Source organism: Orycteropus afer, unplaced genomic scaffold (assembly GCF_000298275.1).
Source record: "Orycteropus afer afer isolate SDZICR_OR568_19922 unplaced genomic scaffold, OryAfe1.0 scaffold00117, whole genome shotgun sequence".
Classification (NCBI taxonomy): Eukaryota; Metazoa; Chordata; class Mammalia; order Tubulidentata; family Orycteropodidae; genus Orycteropus; species Orycteropus afer.
Genome location: NW_006921704.1, coordinates 4675285 through 4697688, shown reverse-complemented (window position 1 = coordinate 4697688; position 22404 = coordinate 4675285). Strand labels below are relative to the sequence as shown.

At 40.1% G+C, this 22404-nt stretch overlaps 1 protein-coding gene across 1 annotated transcript in view; it reads right to left on the bottom strand.

The window, feature by feature from the left end:
- The window catches only part of DCT (dopachrome tautomerase), a 53993-nt gene extending 33358 nt beyond the window's left edge, over window positions 1-20635 (bottom strand). Inside the window, exons 1-6 of the mRNA XM_007944009.1 lie at window positions 20326-20635; window positions 10662-10961; window positions 7964-8064; window positions 7672-7838; window positions 2079-2258; window positions 1258-1393 (exon numbers count right to left, since the gene is read on the bottom strand). Of these exons, the coding sequence (XP_007942200.1) occupies window positions 1258-1393; window positions 2079-2258; window positions 7672-7838; window positions 7964-8064; window positions 10662-10961; window positions 20326-20620 (1179 nt within the window). The 5' untranslated portion in view covers window positions 20621-20635. The remainder of the gene's footprint in view (window positions 1-1257; window positions 1394-2078; window positions 2259-7671; window positions 7839-7963; window positions 8065-10661; window positions 10962-20325) is intronic.
- Between the last annotated feature and the right edge of the window lie 1769 nt (window positions 20636-22404).

Sequence of the window (22404 nt, the reverse complement as noted above, 5' to 3'; positions counted from 1 at the left end):
TTATTAGAATTTCATTTTATAGTTGTTTTCATGGTCACATACCCCTCATGACAATTTTATTTCAGAGGGAAGGACATATGACCTTTATCCAATATAAGTTTCAGGAAGCTACTGATATTTGCCAAAATATCATTGCTGAATTGACACTATCTTGCACGAATTGTTCACTCCAAAGTGAACACAATGATATTCAGGAACAGCTCATCGTTAGTCAGGTCAGGTGACAGAATCCTTTGTGAAGTGATAGGACAAGGAGCAAACACCAAACAGAGCTCTGGAGTTTGTGCGAGGTTGCAGAGCCTCCTGAGTTCTTCGCCTTTTCACAAGGGCAACGGTGCCTGCACAGTCTTTCTAGTCCATCATGCATTTCCAACATCACTCATTTAACCAATGAGTATCATTTATCATTCTTCTAACCTATGTACTCTGCTATAAATATTAATCCATCCCTGGACTGTAGACTCCTGTCTTGTTGTTGTTGTTGTTGTTATGTGCCGTCAAGTCGGACCCAACTCATAGCGACCCCTCCTTGGGTTTCCGAGGCAGTATCACTACGGAAGTAGATTGCCCCATCTTCCTTCCGAGGAGTGGCTAGTGGGTTTGAACCTCCAGCCTTCTGGTTAGCAGTCAAGTGCCTTAGGCACTATGCTACCAGAGCTCCCAGACTCCTGTCTAGGCTTATTCAAAAGCTAACTATCCTTGAGGCATAGATTTCTGGTTGAAAAAACCAAATCCACTGCCATCATGTTTCCAAGACTGTACATCTTTACAGAAGTTGATTATCTCATCTTCCTCCCACAGAGCAGCTGGTGGGTTTGAAAGGCTGACCTTTGGTGGGTTTGAATGCCGTACCACAAGGGCCTTTAAATGCTATCTAACCACCCCTGTGGTATATATTACGGTCTCTGGGTAGAGCAAACAGTTTGAGCTCAACTGCTAGCCAAAAGACTGGCAGTTTGAACTCACTCAGCAGTACTATGAAAGAAAAGTCCTGGCAATCTGCTTCCGTTAAGATTATAGCCAAGAAAACCTTCTAGAAAAGTTTTACCCAGTAACACAAGAGGTTGCCATGAGTCAGAATCGAGACAATGGCAACCAACAGTAACAACCACATGGAGTATATTAAAATCAATTTATATATGCATACATCACATTGTTTACACAGAGAAAAAAAATCATCAAATCTTATTTAAAAGCAAATAAATCTGGAAATACTATCTCATAAATTTTTCATCTATTCTGTGTTTCTGAACATACCACAAAAACTGGATCATTGGCAGCAGAATGTGGCAAAGCGTTTGTTCCATTCAGAAAAGAATGGACCAAATTATGAAGGCTCATCATCTGAGAGTCCAGGGTCCCATCTGCTTTACCAAATCCTTCCACCGCATTCCTGGGAGAAACCAGATTGTCAGCAACAACAGTCACAGTTTGGTAAAAGTCTCTTTTTATTCTTTCCAGCCTAGATAATAGTCTTCTAGTTTTAGATTGAATAGGGATGTGGAAAATTCTCCCATAACTAATTAACTACGAACTAGACCAAATCTTTGATTATGGTTTGTTATAATCAGTGCTACTTAATCAGTGCTACTTCTGTACCTGCTCAGTTGGATTATATCTCTTTTATATACTGCATGGCAATTATTTATCTTCATATCCATCTTCTGTGTCAGACTATGAACTTCTAGGGGACATGGGTCACCAGTTGCCATGAGTTGATTTCAACTCATGGCAACCCCATGTGAGTCACATTTGAACAGTGCTCCATTGATTTCCAATGGCTGATTTTTCAGAAGTAACTCATAGGCTTTTCTTCTGAGGCACCTCAGGTTGGATTCAAACCTCTAACCTTCCAGTTAGCAGCCAAGGATCTTAACTGTTTGGACCACCCAGAGACTCCAAAACTGTGTTTTTCTTAACACTAATCCCTTATTAACCTTTCTTATTATATCCTCTCCTTTACTCAGTTTTGCACAGGTCTCCCAACATCTGGATTTCCTTCTAGTCCATCACAACTTCAAGTATGAAAATCTAAAAATATTGTAAATTTTCAGTGTAACAGATCTCAGAATACCAACCTGAAGCTGAAGGTAGAGTTTTGGAAGAAAGGAGGACTGTCAAACTTATTGAGGGATAGACAATCTTGTATGTCTTTTAACGTTGGCAATTTCTCATTGTTTCTTCCCACTGGATTTCTTCTCAACAAACCTTCATAGGTTCCATTACACAGTGTGACTTGGCGGTTGTAGTCATCTAAGCTAAGATTTGTTAAGATTAAAAACAATGTATTAACTCCTGCATAGTGCCAGGAGTTTGTGCCAAGCAAACCAATCACAGTCATGGTCCTAGTAAAATTTTATCACAATCACACACACACAAAAGTGAGAAAACTACCATTCGAAAAGTAATTGTGGATTAAGGAATTTCTAACACATAAATAGATAAAATGTGACTATAGGCATAAATATGAAGAATAGTTTACATTCCATTGGAAGGACAGTAAAAGGGCTTACAAGGCTAGATGATGACTCCTACTACATGCATTCTTGAGTACCTGAGGAAAAGGTAGCCTGTATTTTGCTGAGCTAAGCCATTTTGATTAGAGGTGGAAGAAGTGGTTGTAAAAAGCTAGGAAAACATTTTAGGCAAACTAAAGGCAAATAGAGGAGGTAAGAGTAAAAACACATAGAACTACATATAGGAGAGGTATTAGAAGAAATACTCTACAGTATTAGAAAATGTTCCAAGGCAAGTAGGGTATTGATAGTTATGATGAGAAATATGGAGGCTGAGAAGTTTCCATGCCCAGAAAAGATTATCTCCTACACCCCTGTTGTGATCTGAACTTCTATCAGAGCATCAGAACATTATTTTATTAAACTAAAAAAAAAAAAAAAAATCACTGCCATCGAGTCAGACCCGACTCATAGCGATCCCTTCTTGAGTTTCCAAGGCGGTATCACTACGGAAGTAGATTGCCCAACCTTCCTTCTGAGGAGTGGCTGGTGGGTTTGAACTGCCAGCCTTCTGGTTAGCAGTCAAATGCCTTAGACATTGTAAAGCTGTTACTGCATTAGTTTTAATGTGTGGGGATAGTACTGCATACATAAGAACAGAATTGGTACACACATAATGTTAAAAGAGGCCAGGACCTAAAATCTAGGTTAAAAAAAAAAAAAAAAAGACACCAAGGCACCATCTCCCAAAGTGTGTTCCAGTGATGTGGTCTGTGTAATAAGGGTCCCAAGGTCAATAAGCTTAGTCCCCTTTTGGAAAGTCACAATATATTCACGTATGAAAGGCTCATATAGACTGGGAGAACCCCTGAGACTATTGCCCTAAGAAATCCTTCTAACCTGGAACTGAAGCCACTCCCAGAAAAATTCTAAAGCAAACACTTTTTCAATTTGGCATCTTCTAAATTTACTTGATTACAGATATCTCTTTTTGTGTACCCACTATTAGTATACAATGGAAGGAAGACTGGGCAATCTACTTCTGTAGTGATACTACCTCGGAAACCCAAGGAGGGGTCGCTACGAGTCAGGTCTGACTCGACGGCACATAACAACAACAACAACAATTAGTATACAAAGGTTCTATAGGAAATAGCACTTTACAGAATTAAGGTTAATCATATAATTAGCACTTATTATATATTCTTTAGGAGCTCTGGTAGCATAGTGCCTAAGGCACTTGACTGCTAACCAGAAGGCTGCGGTTCAAACCCACCAGCCACTCCTCGGAAGGAAGATGAGGCAATCTACTTCCGTAGTGATACTGCCTCAGAAACCCAAGGAGGGAAGGAGGGGTCGCTATGAGTCAGGTCCGACTTGACAGCACATAACAACAACAACAACATATATTCTTTGTTGTGGAACAACAGTTTGGTCTCAGCTGCTAATCAAAAGGTTGGCAGTTTTAACCCACCTAGAGGCACTGAAGAAGGTCCTATCAATCTGCTTATATAAAGAGATAGCCAAGAAAACCCAACATAGCTCTACTGTGTAACATAGTTCTACTGTGTAGCATAGGGGGTTACCATAAATTGGAATTGTCTTGATGGAACAGTTTGATTTTTTTTTTTTTTCTTTTTTGGTTTATTGTGGAACACTGTCAGAGCTATGGGAAATCCCTTGTACGAAGAAGACAGAATCATGGCTAGCTAGGCCTTACTCATTACCCATTGCCATCAAGGTGATTCTTACTCATAGTAACCATGTCAGACAGAGTAGAACTACCCCATAGGGATCCCAAAGCTGTAATCTTTACAGAAGTAGATTTCATGTCTTTCTCACGGTTTTGGTTAGTGGTAGTGTGTTTAACCACTATGCCACCAGGCCTAGACCCATTAAAACATGTACATGCCCGGCCAGGGTCATGTGGTGTTGACATTGAAGCCTAAAAGGTAGACTGGAACTCTGCATCATTGATCAGTGTAAAGACACTGGAACTACACCTAGAGTAACCAAATCCACTGCCATCAAGTCAGTTCCAACTCACAGCAACCCCCATAGGTTTCCAAGGCTGTAAATCTTTAAGGAAGTAGACTGGCTTTTCTTTCTCCCATGGAGAAGCTGGTGGGTTCCAACCACCAGTCTTTTGGTTGGCAGCCCAATGTCTTAACTGTAGTGCCAGCAGAGCTCCCTACACATTTAGATTAAAAAAAAAAAAACTCAACTGCCATCGAGTTGATTCTGACTCATAGAGACCACCATTGGGTTTCCAAGGCTATACATCTTTACTGAAGTAGACCACTACATGTTCCTTCCATGGAGCAGCTGGTGGGTTTAAACTGCTGGCCTTCTGGTTAGCAGCCAAATGCATTATCCACCAGAGCTCCTTCTACACATCTAGAGTAGTGGGGTTAAAAATATGGGGAGTTTGGAGGGACAAAAAAATGAAGAAAGGAAGGCAAACCACCTAAGTATCCATCAGCAGATGAATGGATAAATGAAATATGGTACATGCATAAAATGCATTACTATGCAATGATAAAGAATAATAATGAGTCTGTGAAAATGTATAACTTTGGAGGACATTATGCTGAATGAAATAAGTAAATCCCAAATGACAAATATTGCATGATAACACTTTTATAAAAAGTCAAGAATAGGTTTATAAACAGAAAGCAACCTTCTTTGATGGTTATCAGGGATGGAAGTAAGAAGGTGGGAGAATCACTTAGTGAGATAGTAGACATATATTGATTCTGGTGAAGGGAAAGGCAATGCATGATATAGGAGAAGCCAGCACAACATGACTAAGGCAAACAAAGACACTAAGAGGTATGCAAAAATAATGGACAATTACAGTAGTTATTATACCATATATAAATCTGCAACAATAGTAACAGCAACCAAAAATTTGTGAATGATTACATAGGTAGATAGGTATGCTATATAGGTGTTGGAGGGCATATGAGAGTGCATGCATATGCATATGTTGGTGTAGCTGTGGGCATATGTACATACATATTTGTTTGTGCTGCATATATGTTCACGTATATAGTAAAGCTCTCAGAAGGAAGGTTGGGCAATCTACTTCCATAGTGATACCGTGTCGGAAACCCAAGGAGGGGTTGCTGAGTTGGGTCTGATTCGACAGCAAAACAACAACAACATAGTAAAGTTCATAGGGGAACATAGCACAGTTATGGAAACATTCCAGACATATCCAAACACCTCATGAGATTGAGTTACTTGGCTTGAAGACTAAAGCCCATAGTCTCAAGGGCATCTAGATCAATTGGCATAACATAGTTCATAAAGATAAGGTTCTATATTCTAGTTTGGTGAGTAGCATCTGGGATCTTAAAAGCTTGTGAGCAGCCATGTAAGGTTCAACTATTGGTCTCCTCCCGTATGGAGCAAAGAAGAGTGAAAGGAACTAAAGACTCAAAGAAGCAATAGCCCACAGGACTAATGGCCCACATGATCCATAGCCTCCTCTAGCCTGAGACCAGAAAAACTAGATGATGCCTGGCTACCACTAGCAACCACTCTGACCAAGAACATAATAGAAGGTGCTGGTTAGAATGGTAAAATATATAGAACAAAACTCAAATTCATAGGGGGGAAAAAAAAAGGTCAGATTTACTGGACTGATGTAACTGGGGGAACCCCTGAGATTATTGCCCTAAGACACCCTTGTAACTTGCAACTGAAACCACTCCCAGAGGTAACCCTTCAGCTAAATAATAGATTGGCCTCTAAAATAAACAATAACATGCAAGAGGAATGTAATCCTTAGAACTATCAACTATACGAGACCAAACAGGAAACATTTGCTCAAAAGCAAAGATGAGAAGGCAAGGAGGGGCAGGGTAACTGGAGTGACAGAAATTGGGAAGGCAGGGTGGAAATAGGAAGAGTGCTGACACATTGCAGAGATAGCAACCAATGTCACAGACAAGTTGTGCATAAATTGTTGAATGGGGAACTAATTGGTTGCCTAGACGTTCACTTAAAACATAGGAAAATGCTCAAAAAAAAAAAAAAAAAGGCAGCAAAGGATCCTCTTGGGAAATCTATTTCTTTAATGTGTGCCAGGAAAGGGAAACAAATCAAGGTGTCTTTGAGGGCAGAATTCTTCAGGGGCTGCAGGATGTTTACATGCTTCTTTCTTCTTTAGAGATCATCCTCCTCCTACCCCATACTCCCTTCTCCCTCAACTCACCAGCATCTCATGGTCCAGCCATACCAGAGAGCTCCTAGAGAATTTTCAAGCTTCCTACGTGCTGTTCCCTCCACCTAGGACACACTTACTACCCTCTCAAAGTCTCCTCACCTTCCCCTCCATCTTGTTCATCTTTGAAGTCTGAGAATAATTGGCTTCACTTCTTTGGGACTTTCCCTTACTCTTCTCTTGGATGTGCACACACATCTATTATGGTACTTCTCTCACTGCATTGTAATTTGTTTACCAGAAGCTGTCTTTGTAAATGTACAACATATTCAAAAGGGAAGCTATATATTATTCATCCTTGTATTCCCAGCTCTATTACATTGCCTAGAATATGGTAATACTTAGCAAATGTTGGTTGTATGTAAGAATTACTCCTAATATTAAAGTAGTTGATCTCAAAATGATGGCCAACCATATTCAAGTCACAGAAGTGATTTTGATATATCTGTTTTGTTTTGTTTGTTTTTCATTGAAGGGCTTAGAATGTTTTAAATCCTACCTCCTGTGGGAAAATCATTTAAAGAAACATGTAAACAGAATGCATTAGAAACAAATAGAAAGTGACTTCTCCATTTGGCTCACTAAGGCACAAGAAAATATGGTCTCTGACCTTGGAAACATTGTGCTGACTGAAACAAGTTAGTCACAAAAGGGCTGTATGATCCCACTTATATGAAGTACTTAGAATAGACAAGTGTATAGATACCAAAGTTTATTAGCAGTTACCAGAGGTGGGTGAGAGGCAGAGAAAAAGGAGAACTTAATGCTTAGAGGACACTGAGCTTCTGTTAAACACGATGGTATAATTCGAGAATAGGTAATGATGATCATTGAACAACATGATGAATATAATTAATGTCACTGAACTCTGCCTGTAAATATTGATGAAATGTGAGATATTATGTTACATATTTATTTACTGCAATTTAAAAAAGAAAGAAAATATGGTATCTAGATTTCCATTGCAGATATGTATGCCATTACCTATCGCAGACCACTCCCCAGCTGGAGAATCTTGACTTCCGACTGATCAGAGTTGGTTCATCTTGTCTGGATGCCCCAAACAGCTGGTCTATACACACATCACACTCGTTTCTCCCAGTGGCAAAGTTCCAGTAGGGCAAAGCAAAGGACTCATTGCCAGTCAGCCGCTAAAAAAGCAAAGGTCACATCCAGTCATTTAATATATGCCATCATATACAACAAGAAGACTTATAAATGTCATGACCAAATTTATAGCAAAATTTAAAGTACCAAATGTATAGTCCTGACCAACCTGGAGATCTCTTTCCAGCAATAACAGATGGTACCGGTGCCAGGTAACAAAAGCAGGTCCTTGGTGTGAGAAATCTATGGCCTTGTATGGGCGCCCTGGTCCTAAAACAATTGGAAAAAGTATTAAAGTCACAAAATATAATTTTTTAAATGTTAAGCCTTACCTGATGTCTCTATAGAGCCAATAAATCCATGACATTTTAGTAAAAAAGAAAAAAAAAAGTCATTTATCTACCTGAAAACAATAACAACAATAATCACAAACAATTTCAGAAGTAAGTAACTCTCTTTCAAGTCTCAAAAGTTTGATTTTCAGTAGCAATTGATAGAAATCCAACTTCAACTTTTAAGAATCCCTGTTATATCTTTAAATTTTAAGCAACAATTAAGGTGAAAAAGAGTATCCAAAAGAGTGGATCATTAAAAACTAAGCATTTGTTTTTTAAAAACACTTATTTTTAAAAGACATTTTCTGACTTATTCCTTACAAATGCACAGATTTGTAAGAGAGGGTGGTTAATTAGTAATAGAGTAACTTCAACTGCATTTAGTTCTGATGCAGTATTTATAAACCAAAAAGAATTTTCATGGAGTTTGCCTCACCCATCAATCAGTTATAACTACCAGCTGACAAGCATGGTCACTGAGACCAGAAGAAAGAAAAATAGATTCAAACCAATTTGGCTGGCCACTGGAACTGCCAATTTTAGTGAAAAGCTTTGGGCGATTTAATGACCTCCTTATCGCCGGTTCCATCCTTTTTCTCTCTTTCATAACAGCTTTTGATGGTTATGTAGAAACTTTAGCTAACTTTAGTTCTTTTTCAAAGTACCTATAATAACTTCAGAGAGCTGAACAGACATGAATATAAATTTAATTCCTAGATATGACCAGAAACTATACTTTTCTTTTCCTCTTGAGAGACTACCCTCTCATAAAGCAAAAATTCCTCAGAGTGATGACAGGAAAACTATAAAGGTTTATAGCCAGAAGAGCCTCCTTATCTATCGATAAAGAAAGACAGATGCTTACCTGTGAGGCAAGTTTTAAAAAGATTCACGCTGAGAAAAGAACTACTGTCGCTGCTGTTGGCTACATAGTCCTTTTTTCATGTTTTAATCCAGAACAAAGTTTAAAATTCTCAAAACAAAATGTGGAGGAGGAATCAAGTGACGGGGAACAGATGATAAACACAAGGACACACAATTCCAAGGACAGACAATTCCAAAGGAAACTCTGCTATTCAAAACAATCTCCATGTCCTAATCCTGATCCCAGTGAGGGACCCCCAAAACCCCAAAAAGGATAAAAGCAAGTACAAGAGTTCAAAACTTCTCTGGGTGAAATCTAGCACGAGTTCAAATCCACCTGGAACAAACAGGTATTTATGGTTTTCCCCAGACTGAAAAATAACTAAGGATGAACTTGAACCTGCTCAGTAAAGAGGTTTATAATAGACAATAACCTCCATTCCAAGTCCTACCAAAGACCAAACTCACTGCCATCAAGTCGATGCTGACTCATAGTGAACCCCTTTGGGTTTCCAAGGCAGTAAATCTTTATGGAAGTAGATCGCCCAGTCTTCCTTCAGTGGTGTTGCTGGTGGTTAGCAGTCAAATGCCTTAAGCACTACACCACCAGGACCCAATCTTTATGATCATGAACCACAGGGTGCCATTTTCTCAAGTGTCAAACAGAACTGTGGTCCAAAGGGCCAAGCAAGAGGAATTCTACATCTCAGCTTATACTTTTCCTTGACAATAAAACCAGTTGCCATCAAACCAATTCTGACTCATGGAAACTCCATGTGTGCCAGAGTAGAACTGTACTTCGTAGGATTTTCAATGGCAGAAGCTCTGGTGGCCTAGTGCCTAAGGCATTTGACTGCTACCCAGAAGGCTGGCAGTTCAAACCTACCAGTCACTCCTCAGAAGGAAGGTTGGGCCATCTACTTCCGTGGTAATACCACCTTGGAAACCCAAGGAGGGTTATGAGTTGGATCCAACTCCACAGCAGTGAATTTGGTTTGGTTGGTGGATATTTTGGAAGTAGATCACAAGGTCTTTCTTCCAAGGTATCTTTGGAGGACTTGAATCTCCAACCTTTCAGTTAGCAGCTAAGCACATTAAAACCATTCCTAACACACAGGGACTCCTTTTTGACAACACAATTCCAAAACTCCTGGGGATTCCCTGCAGTGCCTGGGTCCCACAAGGGCTTATCTGAAAGTCTACAGATTAATACACGAAATTTAACTAGATATATACTTCCAACACAAACAGTCTAATTCTGCACAAAGAAATTTCATGTGCTTTGACACATGCTCAGTTAATCCCTCTAATTTGAAGCAAAGTTCACAGGGGGCTTCCATGACCAGATTTAAAAATGAATTCTTCTGGAATCAGAATGCATTCACCTTCATGTGACCAACCCTTGCCTTTGAGGATTAATAGCTTCATAAACAGCAGTTTAGACTTTGAATCAAGAATGAAAACTAGAGAGGATGTTTTAAAGTGTCTTCAACCAACGTACAGGAAGAAACTGCTGCATTCTAATTTCAGGCAGTATTCCATGACTTTCATAAACTTAACCCACCCTTGAGATTGCTCTCTTGTTAATTAACTTGCCTAACATTACTTCTCCACTCCCACAATCCCAAACCTAAAATAATATACATTAAGCCACGGAAAAAAACCTACCTAATAATGTATCTCTGACGGAATAATAATGGAGCCATACAAAGTAATCATAAATGCTGCAGTTGACAATTTGTGGCTGGGTTCCATTGGGCCCAAGCAGGCCCAGCCAGTGCTGTGTGGTGATCACATAGTCTGGGTGTGTGGTTTTCTTTGCAAGGTCCAAGGCACCCAAGAACTGCTCCCTCTCCTGAGGAGTCAAGGCATGGATATTTTTCCTAACAACGAGTGGTTTCTTCTGATCGCAGTTGGGGCCAGTCCAGCCAAATTTGCAGTCTCCACAGTTATAGCCAGCAAAGTTTCCTAAAGGATAAAAAAGGGAAAGATAGAGAAGAAAAAGGTTTATGCAGTTTGAAAGAAATTTGTGAATTTGAGCTAGCATGTGGTAGAATGAAGAGAAGAAGGTGCTACAGAGGGCAAAGAGTCCATTTCCTTTTCTTACTCTCTTCTTTCCACCTTTCTGTCAGTTTGTCCAACTGTGGCAATTAATAACAACTCTGTTCTTGAAACATTTGTATCTACAAATGAACTGAGAGTCCAAGAGCTTGTTAGAAATATTCTCAGGAAGGCCAACAGGATAGGAAATAATAGCATAACGTGCTGTCTTCCACATTCTCCATCTTCTTGTGGATCGTGCAGGGGTGGCCCTCCCTGTGTACACTCCACTCCCTGCTCAACCTGGGGCTGAGTGGTGGTCTCTGCATGCCCACCATGCTGTGCCCTGGTAGCTCTTTGGCAGACAGGAGCTGACAACAAGATCCCCAAGTGACTCTTATGCATACTTAGGAATCTTGTGTGTTCTTATGGATGCCATTAAAATGTGAATTACGACTCAGTTATCTGGGGTGGAAATGCAAATTCTCAGCAGGAGTCAAACTGCAATGCAACACTTGGAAGCCCTGGGACATAACGTAGCTATCAGTGGAACAAATAATAAATAAGCTGATTTCCGGAAATTTAGATGAAACCTAACATAAAATATCTGGCTTGTTTCACAAAGGAGACAGAGTTAAGACGAAATCGATGGAGGCTGACAGGGTATATACGGGTGAATTAGCTGCCGTGATGGCAGTGAGTACAAATCACGCAGGTTTCTTGTCAACTGCACAAATGTCTCGGTTATACCAATAGCCAGGGAATGAGCACCAGAATATCAAGCTCTAAGCATCTTTATGATTAATGTCTAAATTGCTAATTAACTCAGTTTGCCCTTCACTTTTTCCTGTCTTCATTACTGTGGATTATCAGCACCTCATTCCCTAGGTGGTGATAAGTTAAAGAGTAAAACTACAAATGTTATTAGAGTAAAACTTTAAAACAAAAGGGAGTGATAATGCTGATCTCCCGGAGGATTAAAGAAGCTTTGAAAAGCACATATGGGTGAGCAGCTCACTTGCTCTCCTCCTTCTCCTCCTCTACCTCATACACTCAGGTTTTGTACCCCAGAGCTCTTTACTTATTATTTCTTTACCTGGAACACCTTTTTCTCAATGTCTCCCCAAATGTTTCTTTGCCTGAGTTATCCTACACTTCCTTTAAGTTTCATGTGAGGTCTTCAATAAAGTCTTTCTTTATTCCACATATTAGGGTCAAATGTTCCTACACTGTGCTCCCACAATGCCCATAACGACCTTTTAATCACATTTATCACACCAACTGCCATCCTCTCCATGCTGCCTCAGCTCCAGGCAGCTGAAATGCAGTAGTGACGCTGCGGCCTAGGCCTGTGCTTGGCCTTGTTGTTGTTGCTGTTGTTGTTAGGTGCCATAGAGTCATCTCTGACTCATAGTGACCGTATGTACAACAAAACGAAACACTGCCTGGTCCTGCACCAGCTCCACAATCCTTGCTATATTTGAGCCCATCGTTGCAGCCACTGTGTCAATCCATCTCATTGAGGGTCTTTCTCTCCTTCGACAGCCCTCCACCTTACCAAGCATAACATCCTTCTCCAGTGAATTGTCCCTTCTGACAACATGACCAAAGTATGTAAGTATGTAAGCCATTCTTGCTTCCAAGGAGCATTCGGGCTGCACTTCCTCCAGGACAGATTTGTTAGTTCTTTTAGCAGTCAATGGCCCTTTCAGCATTCTTCACCAACACCACAACTCAAAAGCAGCGACTCTTCTTTGGTCTTCCTTATTCATTGTCCAGCTCTCACAAGCATATGAGGCAATTGAAAATACCATGGCTTGTGTCAGGCACAAGCCTTAGTCCTCAAGGAGACATCTTTGCTCTTCAGCACTTGAAAGAGGTCCTTTGCAGCCGATTTGCCCAGTGCTTTATGTCGTCTGATGTCCTGACTGTTGCTTCCATTGGCATCAATTGTAGAACCAAGCAATGTAAAGTCTTTCACAACTTCAATCTTTTCTCCATTTATATGTGACTGTGGAGACTGCAAATTTAGGTTTCATCTAAATTTCTTATTGGTCCAGTTGTGAGGATTTGTGTTTTCTTTATATTGAGATGTAGTCCATACTATAAACTGTATTCTTCAATCTTCATCAGTAAGTGCTTCAAGTCATCCTCATTTTCAGCAAGCAAAGTTGTGTCATCAGTGTATCTCAGGTTGTTAATGATTCTTCCTCCAATCCTGATGCCACATTCTTCTTCATATAGTCCAGCTTCTCAGATTATTTGCTCAGTACATAGATTGAATAAGTATGATGAAAGGATACAACCCTGACACACTCCCTTCCTGATTTTAAACCATGCAGCGTCCCCTTGTTCTGTTCGAATGACAGCCTCCTGGTCTATGTATAGGTTCCTTATAAGTACAATTAAGTGTTCTGGAACTCCCATTCTTCTCAATGTTATCCACAATTTGTTAAGATCCACACAATCAAAGGGAGCTCTGGTGGTGTAGTACCTAAGGCATTTGACTGCTAACCAGAAAACTGGCAGTTCAAACCCACCAGCCACTCCTCGGAAGGAAGGTTGGCAATCTACTTGTGTAGTGATACCACCTCGGAAACCCAAGAAGGGGTCGCTATGAGTCGGATCTGACTAGACGACAATGAGTTGAGAGTTACACAATCAAATGCTTTTGCATAGTCAATAAAACATAAGTAAACATGTTTCTGATATTCTTTGCTCCCTCTGTGACTACCTAAAGGGGTGTCCAAACTAAACGTGCCCTCCTCTGTGCTCTCATAGCGTTTTATGAGTTCAAACAACTTGCTAGGCTTGGTAACTCTGGACAAGTTACCTAACCTGTCAAAGAGTTAGAGGGTTGTTACAAAAAAATAAGCACCTGGACATATAAAGAGAACACTTAGAATAGTACTTGTCACATAGTAAGTTCTATATTAAGTGTTGTATTAACATTATTAGGAGCTCTGGTGGTGTAATGCCTAAGGCATTTGACTGTTGAACAAAAGGCTAATGGTTCAAACCCATCAGCTGCTCCTAAGAAGGAAGATTAGACAATTTACTTGTATAGTGATATCACCTCAGAAACTCAAGGAAGGGTTGCTATGAGTCAGATCCAACTCGCCAGCAGTGAGTTTTTTGTTGTTGTTGTTGTTTGTTTTTACTAGTATTATTAAATACCACTTATCAAACAGTATTACAATTATTTGTTTCCATATTTGCGTTATTTATCCAGTACACTGTGGACATGTTATAAATCATGTCTGTTTTTCCCTCTTTGTACTTGAAGGGTCTTTCATAATTGGTGCTAAATATATGTTACTTGGATGGATGGTGAAGGAACCAATGAATATTTGACAAAAGGCATTAGGCACTAAAAAAAAAAAAAAAAAACCTCACTGCTGTGAAGTCAGATCCTATTCATAGTGACTCCTCCTTGTGTTTTGGAGGTGGTGCCTCTACCGAAGTAGATTGCTCAATCTTCCTTCGAGGAGTGGCTGGTGGGTTTGAACCACCAGCCTTCTAGTTAGTCGTCACATGCCTTAGGCACTATACCACCAGAGCTCCCAGTTAGCCACTGGAGAATTTAAATATAAGTAAGGCACAGTGCCTTTCTCTGACTAGTGGAGATGGACATGTGCACAAGGAAATATCAACACAAATCTCACTGTGGGAAAAATAAAAAGCAGCATGAATAATGTAGAGTGGGATGACAAAAGAGGAAATGATTAATTCTGACTCAGAAGTTGGGAAATGCTACACAATGAGGGTGAACAAGGAACCTCTCTGTTAAAATAACCAGAATTGACTCCCCCCCCCAAAAAAAAATGGGTAAGTACTAGTAAAAAAGCAGTTGTATGGATTTGAGCTCATCTATGACTCAGAAATGTATTCAATAAAGTGTCACAGAGAAAATATACCTAACTCTACAGTCAGGTACCTTTTATTTTTTAATTTACCAACCTGGCCTAAAAAATTTATTTAAAATGCTGAAGAAAGCAGATAAATAAGGTAGCACTCAAAATACTTATAACTTCAATGTATGTTTCCTAATAGAACATTACATCAATCTAAGCTGAGTTTATTTTTTTTCCTTAGCCTACCGATATCAGCAGCAAAAAATAAGAATAGATATAATTTTAAAGAATTTTCTTTATCCTATTAAGAAACGGACGTGAGAGGAGGAATTTCAAGAGATAACAACCTATCTACCATTGAGTATTTCCTGCAGTAGGAATTAAATTTTAAAAGTCAGAGTACTGTATCTACCTAGGAGTGGGATAAAAATGGAAACACAATAAGAATAACCAAACAATGCACGTTCCTACATGAAATGCATCACCTCAGCCTCAGAAGACTATTAGACTAAATAAGCTTAAAGACCACCGATTAGCACATTTACAAGTAGCTCTAAATAGCCTATTCCTTTTAATTAAAAATTCTATTATTTTAATAACAATACTTTATACTCACAGAGGGACTTTCATCTACAGAGCTCAGAAGGATTTTACAAGCATGGTTTCATCATTATCCCCATTTCAGAGATTGGAAAATGGAGGCACTTAGTCACTTGTACAAACAAGAAGTTCTCAGCCAATTGTTCAAAAACTATTTAGTGTGCACGTTTTTCAAAAGCCCAAAGACACAGCTGCAACTGATATATTCCTATAAATGCTAACTGGCAGGTGAAATTTGTAAGGTAAATGACTAATGCCAAAGTCTCCTGAAGTTTAGTTCTTCCTGACAGTTAAGTTCAGTATATTTTTGTTGTTGTTGTTTCAATTTATCACTGCAGAGAATACTAAAGAATCTGGGCACAGAATTTTTCAAGTTTCTTTTTCCAGAGATTGTATTCATTTCTATTTCTTAAGCCAAAATCTTATATAAGTTTCATGGCCACAAAAACTATTAGGGAGTTTATTCTTTCAATGAATTAACAAAATTCTGAGTCCTCAATAGTCAGGTTGCCAGAAGCTGACCTACGTCTCTTTCTTAAGGACTTCTGAGCAACCCCAGGAGCCTCAAGGGTCCTTTTAGCAATAGAATCCTGAGGCTACCAGAGATGAGAGATGATCATTTTTAAACTAGAGGAAAAAAGTTAAAGACTGCCTCCAGAACCATGAAAAAATACCCAGGGAAGGGAAGCAGCTCATTCTTGGGAGACAATAAATGGAAGGACATGTGTCTTGTTTTGGGACACAAGGTAGGACTCACAGACTGGTGATTAGTGTATATACTAAATAAGACAGCACCCAGCAACAACAACAACAAGTAATTTTCCAGTCTGGTGACCTGAGACTCAAAGAAAAACATCACTGAGGACTCCCTACTTTACTTGCTAACAGAAGCAGAAACACCCAAAATTAATACAGAGAGATATTTAAAAAAAAAAAAAAAAACTACTGCCTTTGAGTGGATCCTGGCTCACATCAACCCTATAGGACAGAGTAGAACTGCCCAATAGGGTAAACAAGGCTAGAAATCTTTATGGAAGCCAACCATCTCATCTTTCTCCCATGGAGCTGGTGGGTTTGAATGACCAAACTTTTGGTTAGCAGCTAAATGCTCTAACCACTGCACCACCAGAGCTCCTTAGGGAGAGCTATGGTCTTGAAAAAGTATATTGTTATTAGGTGCCATTGAGTTGATTCTGACTCACAGTAGTCATAGAGTACATAGTAGTGACATAGTAAGGACAGAGTTCCTGTGTAATACAGTAGAACTGTCCCACAAGGTTTTCTGGCTATAATCTTTACAATTGAAATTGTCAGGGATTTCATTTTACTTAGATCCACAATCAATGCCTATGGAAGCAGCAGTCAAGAAATCAACAATTACAGTGGGCAAATCTGCTACAAAAGACCTCTTTAAAGTGTTTAAAAGCAAAAATGTCACTTTGAAGACTAAGGTATGTCTGACCCAAGCCATAGTGTTTTCAATAGCCTCATATGTATGTGAAAGCTAAACAATAAGGAAGACTGCAGAAAAATTGATTCATTTGAATTGTGGTGTTCGCAAAGAATATTGAATGTACCATGAAAGGGGAGAAGAACAAATTTGTCTTAGAGGAAGTACAGCTGGAATGCTCCTTACAAGCAAGGATGACCACACTTCATCTCTCATACTTTGGTCATGTTGTCAGAAGGGACCAACCCCTGGAGAAGGATATCATGTAATAGAGGGTCAGTGAAAAGGGCGGGAACATCCACAACAAGGTGAATTGGCACAGTGCTTGCAACGATGATCTCAACCATGGCAAAGATTGTGAAGACAGTGCAGGACAAGGCAGTGTTTCGTTCTATTGTGCACAGGGCTTACTATGAGTCGAAACTGACTAGACAGCACCTAACAACAACAACAATCTTTATGAGAGCAGACCACTAAGTCTTTCTCCTGTGGTGCTGCTGTGTGGGTTCAAATCACCAATGTTTTGGTTAGCACCTGAGTGACTCACCATTTTGCCACCGGAGCACAATTCCTTTTTGAATGAGTATTACTACTACTTTTTTTACTCACTGCCGTCAAGTCCATTCGACTCATAGCAACCCCTCCTTGGGTTTCCAAGGTGGTATCTCTATGGAATTAGATTGCTCAATCTTTCTTCCAACGAGTGGCTGGTAGGTTTGAACTGCCAGCCTTCTGCTTAGAAGTCAAATGCCTTAGTCACTATACCACCGGAGTATAGACAGAACAAATCACGAAGGAGAACAGGCAAGCCACAGACCAGCAGTTGGGTCTCAGGATTAGTCAAGGCCCTGGCAATGGCTCTCAAACAAGTCTACACCCCAAAGCAGGGCTTCTTGGACTGTCCTAGGTAAGTGTGATGTCCTTACAGCCCAGACTTAAGAGGACAGGCCCTACTTCTGGCCCACTGCTTTCTTAGAAAGGAGCCCTTATGGCACAGTGTTAGCACTCAGCTGCTAACCTAAGGTCTGCAGTTCAAACCCACCAGCTTCTCTATCATAGAAAGATGAAGCCATCCGTTTCCATAAAGATTTACAGCCTTGGAAACCCTATGGGACAGTTCTTCTCTGTCCTATAGGGTTGCTATGAGTCAGAATCAACTCGATGGTGGTGAGTTTGGTTTGCATGCTTTTTAGGCATGTTCATCCTCATCACAGCAGAGAGTCTCTGTTTATGTTTTGAAAGTAGGTCACTGTGACCCTAAGTTCCTGTCACTTCTGCAGAAATATTTATAAATATTCCCTCAGAACAGGGAAGTAGCAATTGTTTCTATATTGCCATTTTCTGCTCTGCTCTTTCCATTCTTACCTTATTTTAAGAACTTGCTAAACATATAAAGGAGCTCTGGTAGCATAGTGGCTAAAGCACTCGACTGCTAACCAGAAGGCTGGCGGTTCAAACCCACCAGCCACTCCTCGGAAGGAAGGTTGGGCAATCCTACTTCCGTAGTGATACTGCCTCGGAAACCCAAGGAGGGGTCGCTATGAGTCAGGGCTGACTCAATGGCACACAACAACAACAACAACAAACATATAAAAAAAAAAATTTTTAAAGATAAAGGTGACAATAAAAAAAGTTAACAGTAAGTTAACAGTTATATCTAGTTTCTTAATACCTTCTGCCTCCAGATTCAATAAAATGGAGATTCCCAACCTTTGTAAGTTGTGGCACTTTATCATTGATTAACCTGGAAATAATTATTCTAGAAGTATTTTTGATGCGCAAAGAAGTTACTGTGTTAATTTACTTTCTGAAAGCACAGATAATATAAACCTGATGCTTCTCATTAGACTGAAAAGCCATGAGAATCTATGAGACAGTAACTATAGGATCAATTGCTTAAAGAGCACAGATGAAATGATTAGTATATACATGATATGCTATTAAAACCTTTCATCACATTCATATCAAGGGCAAAGCTAAGACTTCAGAGCTAAACACAGAATTAATAATATGACTACAAAATGATTATAAAGGCAGAATTTTTGCAAAGTTTTTAAAAAACTAGTATTATCCCTCAGAGGGAAGATGGGGCAATCTACTTCCATAGTGATACTGCCTCGCACACCCAAGGAGGGGTCACTCTGAGTTGGTTCCGACTCAACGGCACATAACAACAACAAAAACATAACAAGTATTATCCCTACATTAACATCACAGCCCTTTATGTATTTTCTTAAACCCCATGTGTACAGAGTAAAACATGCTCCATAGGGTCCAAAGCTGTGAACTTTTGGAAGCAAATCACCAGGCCTGTTTTCCAAAGCGCCTCTGGGTGACTTTGAAATGCCAACCATTCAGTTAGTAATCAAATTTGTGCTACCCAAGGCCACCTTTTTACATGGTTCAATTATCTGTATCTTCCTATGTTCTAGCATCATATGAGAACATAAGGGGGGAAAAATCACTTAGAAAAAGTTTTATGCAACCAGCTGCCAGAAACAGTGTCCAAGGGCTTTGCTGAAGTGGCTGCTTCTGTTTTTTGTTTCAAATGCCAGCCAGCCTTTGAGCATTTATCACTGCTATGCATGACTGCTGAGAACTGGAGGGAGCACTACTGCAGGGCTTGAGAAGGCCGAGAGAGCCAGAGGAATTGGGAATGCCCAGAGACTTCAAAGAAATGGGCAAAAAGACAATGGTCTAAAAGAAAGACACTGAGAAAAAATTTTAGTTTTAATTTTCAAATCGAGACAAGAGTGTATAAAAAGCCATTTTAATCTAATAAAACCATCCCTACTCTAGCTCACTGAGAAAGGTTTATCTTGCCACTTCTCTACAACTTTGGCAAAATTACTCCCATTTACAACTTTAATGAGAACGATGAACCTGCTTGAGATCGGTTTCAGTAATTAGAAATGTAGAGACCAGGACTTCAGAACACCTGCCTTGCCTCCTTCATTATAAATGCCAAGCCTCACCCACCTCTTCAACAAGTGCAAACCCATTTCAGAAGGAGAGGGCACCAGACCAATCTTGAAAGCACTGGTTCCCAGTATCAAAGCCAACTCCAAGCTCTTTAACTTCCCCTTCCAGCAAACAAGTCAATGGTATGTTGGCATGGGTTCCTATAACCAGGCTTGTTCATGTAATGTTTATTTAGTTTTCCTAACTAGATGTACTAGATAATGGGAAGCATACAACTAAAACTTCAGCCTTAATCCATATGCTTCCTGCAGGAAAAAAAAAAAAAAAGTGAAATTAAGTTTACATTTCAAAATCTAGTCTAACAGTCTCTGTTAATAGTCTCATCTCTTCCCAAGAAGGGACTTCCTTTGAGGCCCACCCCAGCAACCCTGAGAGTGGTCCAGTTTTGCCCACAGGGTCCTCTCACCTGTGCACTTGCAGGTCTGGTTGAAGAACTTCCTGGGCCATTGTTCACGGTCGTCCCGGTTCCGCAGGACATAAGGGCCACTCCAGGGCCTGGAGTCTACTTGAACCTCTGTGCATTGCCCCCGGCCCTCTTGTGAACCACAGATGTTGGCTGGCTCCATGCCCAGCTGCGGGCAGCACTCCTTGGACACAAGGTTGCCCACTGTCATGCAGACCCGGGGGAACTGAGCCCAGGTTGCAGGCAGGATTCCACAGCCCAGGCAATTGAACAGAAGCCCCCACCAAAGGGAGCTCATGGCTTTATACTTGGGAGAATTCTTTCTCATATCAGTTCTTTCTCGCTCTGCCACTCTTTGTTTCTAGCCTGTCTTTCTCCTTGTCCTGGAATCTTGAGCATTCACTTCATCCTTTAAAAAAAAAAAAAAAAATTGTACTGTATACTAACCCTCACCTCTTAAAAAAATACCCAGAAAATCACAGAACCCACATGTGTGCATGTGTGTACACACACATGCACACAATATTTTACGTGACTCAACGTGTGAAACAACTAAATCAAATGTAATTTTGTTAGAAGCTCCTCTAGCAGCCAAATTTAATGAGAGTAGCTTCTCACCATTTTCCCCCACTGTTAAATCAGGCTTTGTCTAATTGAGTTAATTTACAGAACACTCCAACCATACTACTTATTATGCTGGTATTTCTGAACCCTCTCCTTTTCTCCTTGACTTTAATTGCCTTGAACTCAGTTCAAAAGCCAAACGCCGCACTGCTTTTATTCTGTTGGGCTTGCCAAGCCACAGGGCCTTGCAGGGTTTGTGTAACGGCTGGGAGAAGCCATCATTAGGGGGATTAGTATTAGAGAAATCCTCATCGTTAGCACATGACCCAAAGTGCACAATGAAGTAGATAAATTTTCTGGCTTTGTTTCAAGAGGGTAAAACCATCTTCTTTATCTGGGCTCTTGTGCTCCCGCCAAACTTGTGACCTCAGACTTCCCAGGGAGTCAATAGACGCAGTTAGCTCTCGGTGAAAGGCCCTTTCCAGACAAGCATACGTTGCTAACTACAATTTACTCATGACTGCTCACTGACATGCTAGTGAGACCACTACTGGAGGTCACACAGCTTCAAAAATAAAGAAACATTTATTTAGGTCTGACATACAAGGAATTGCTTTGCTCCACAATTAGGGATCCTCTTCCCTCCAAATAATAACTTACTATTCTCCCAGTTGGCTCATCTACCCAGCAGATTATTTTAATTCACGAAGTAGCATGCCACCAGAAATTTGAAATTGCCATTCTCTAATTATAATGAAGACAGTCGAACAATTTGGAGTGATAGCTTACAGCTCCATCATTTAATCTATGTTAGAAGTTAAGTATTGTCAATCTTCAGTGTAGATGACAATGCCTCTCCAGTGCTTCTGGGGGATGGAGGGGAGTTGGGACACATGTCAGAGCATTTACTGACTCTTCCATGGTGAAAAAAAAAAAACAGGACCATCTCAGTGCCACAAATACCTGTACAAACAGCTGATGTGGACTGCTTCAGTCAGTTTCTAGGAAAACTTTTTACTTGGACATAAAGAAGAAAAATGTTATGTTGCAAAACAGATTCCTAATGTTAAGAACAAAAATGTTATACAGTTGCTTCTAAGACAAGTATCTCTGTGTCACCCCCATAATATGAAGTTTGAACTAATTAAATGGCATTTCTCAACTCTGGCGATACACTAATGTTGGCCTATATTCCAGATCAATTAAATCAGAATCTCTGAGAGAGCTGTGAGCCCCAGACTCATTTATCTAACTTCCTATCTGACCTCTCCACTTAAGACATCTAGACATCTCTCACTTAACATGCTCAAAACAGAACTTTTGCTTTCTCCTTGTCCCACTAAATTTGTTCCTCTATTGGTGTTCTCCATCTTAATAAAGAGCATCACCAAAATCCTATATGTCACTCTTGACTTCTTCCTTCATTCTCCACTGCACTTAAGAGTAAATCCCGGAGTTCCGGCAAGATGGTGGACTAGGCAGAAGGACTGCACAGACCCTCTTCAACAAAGAAAAGGG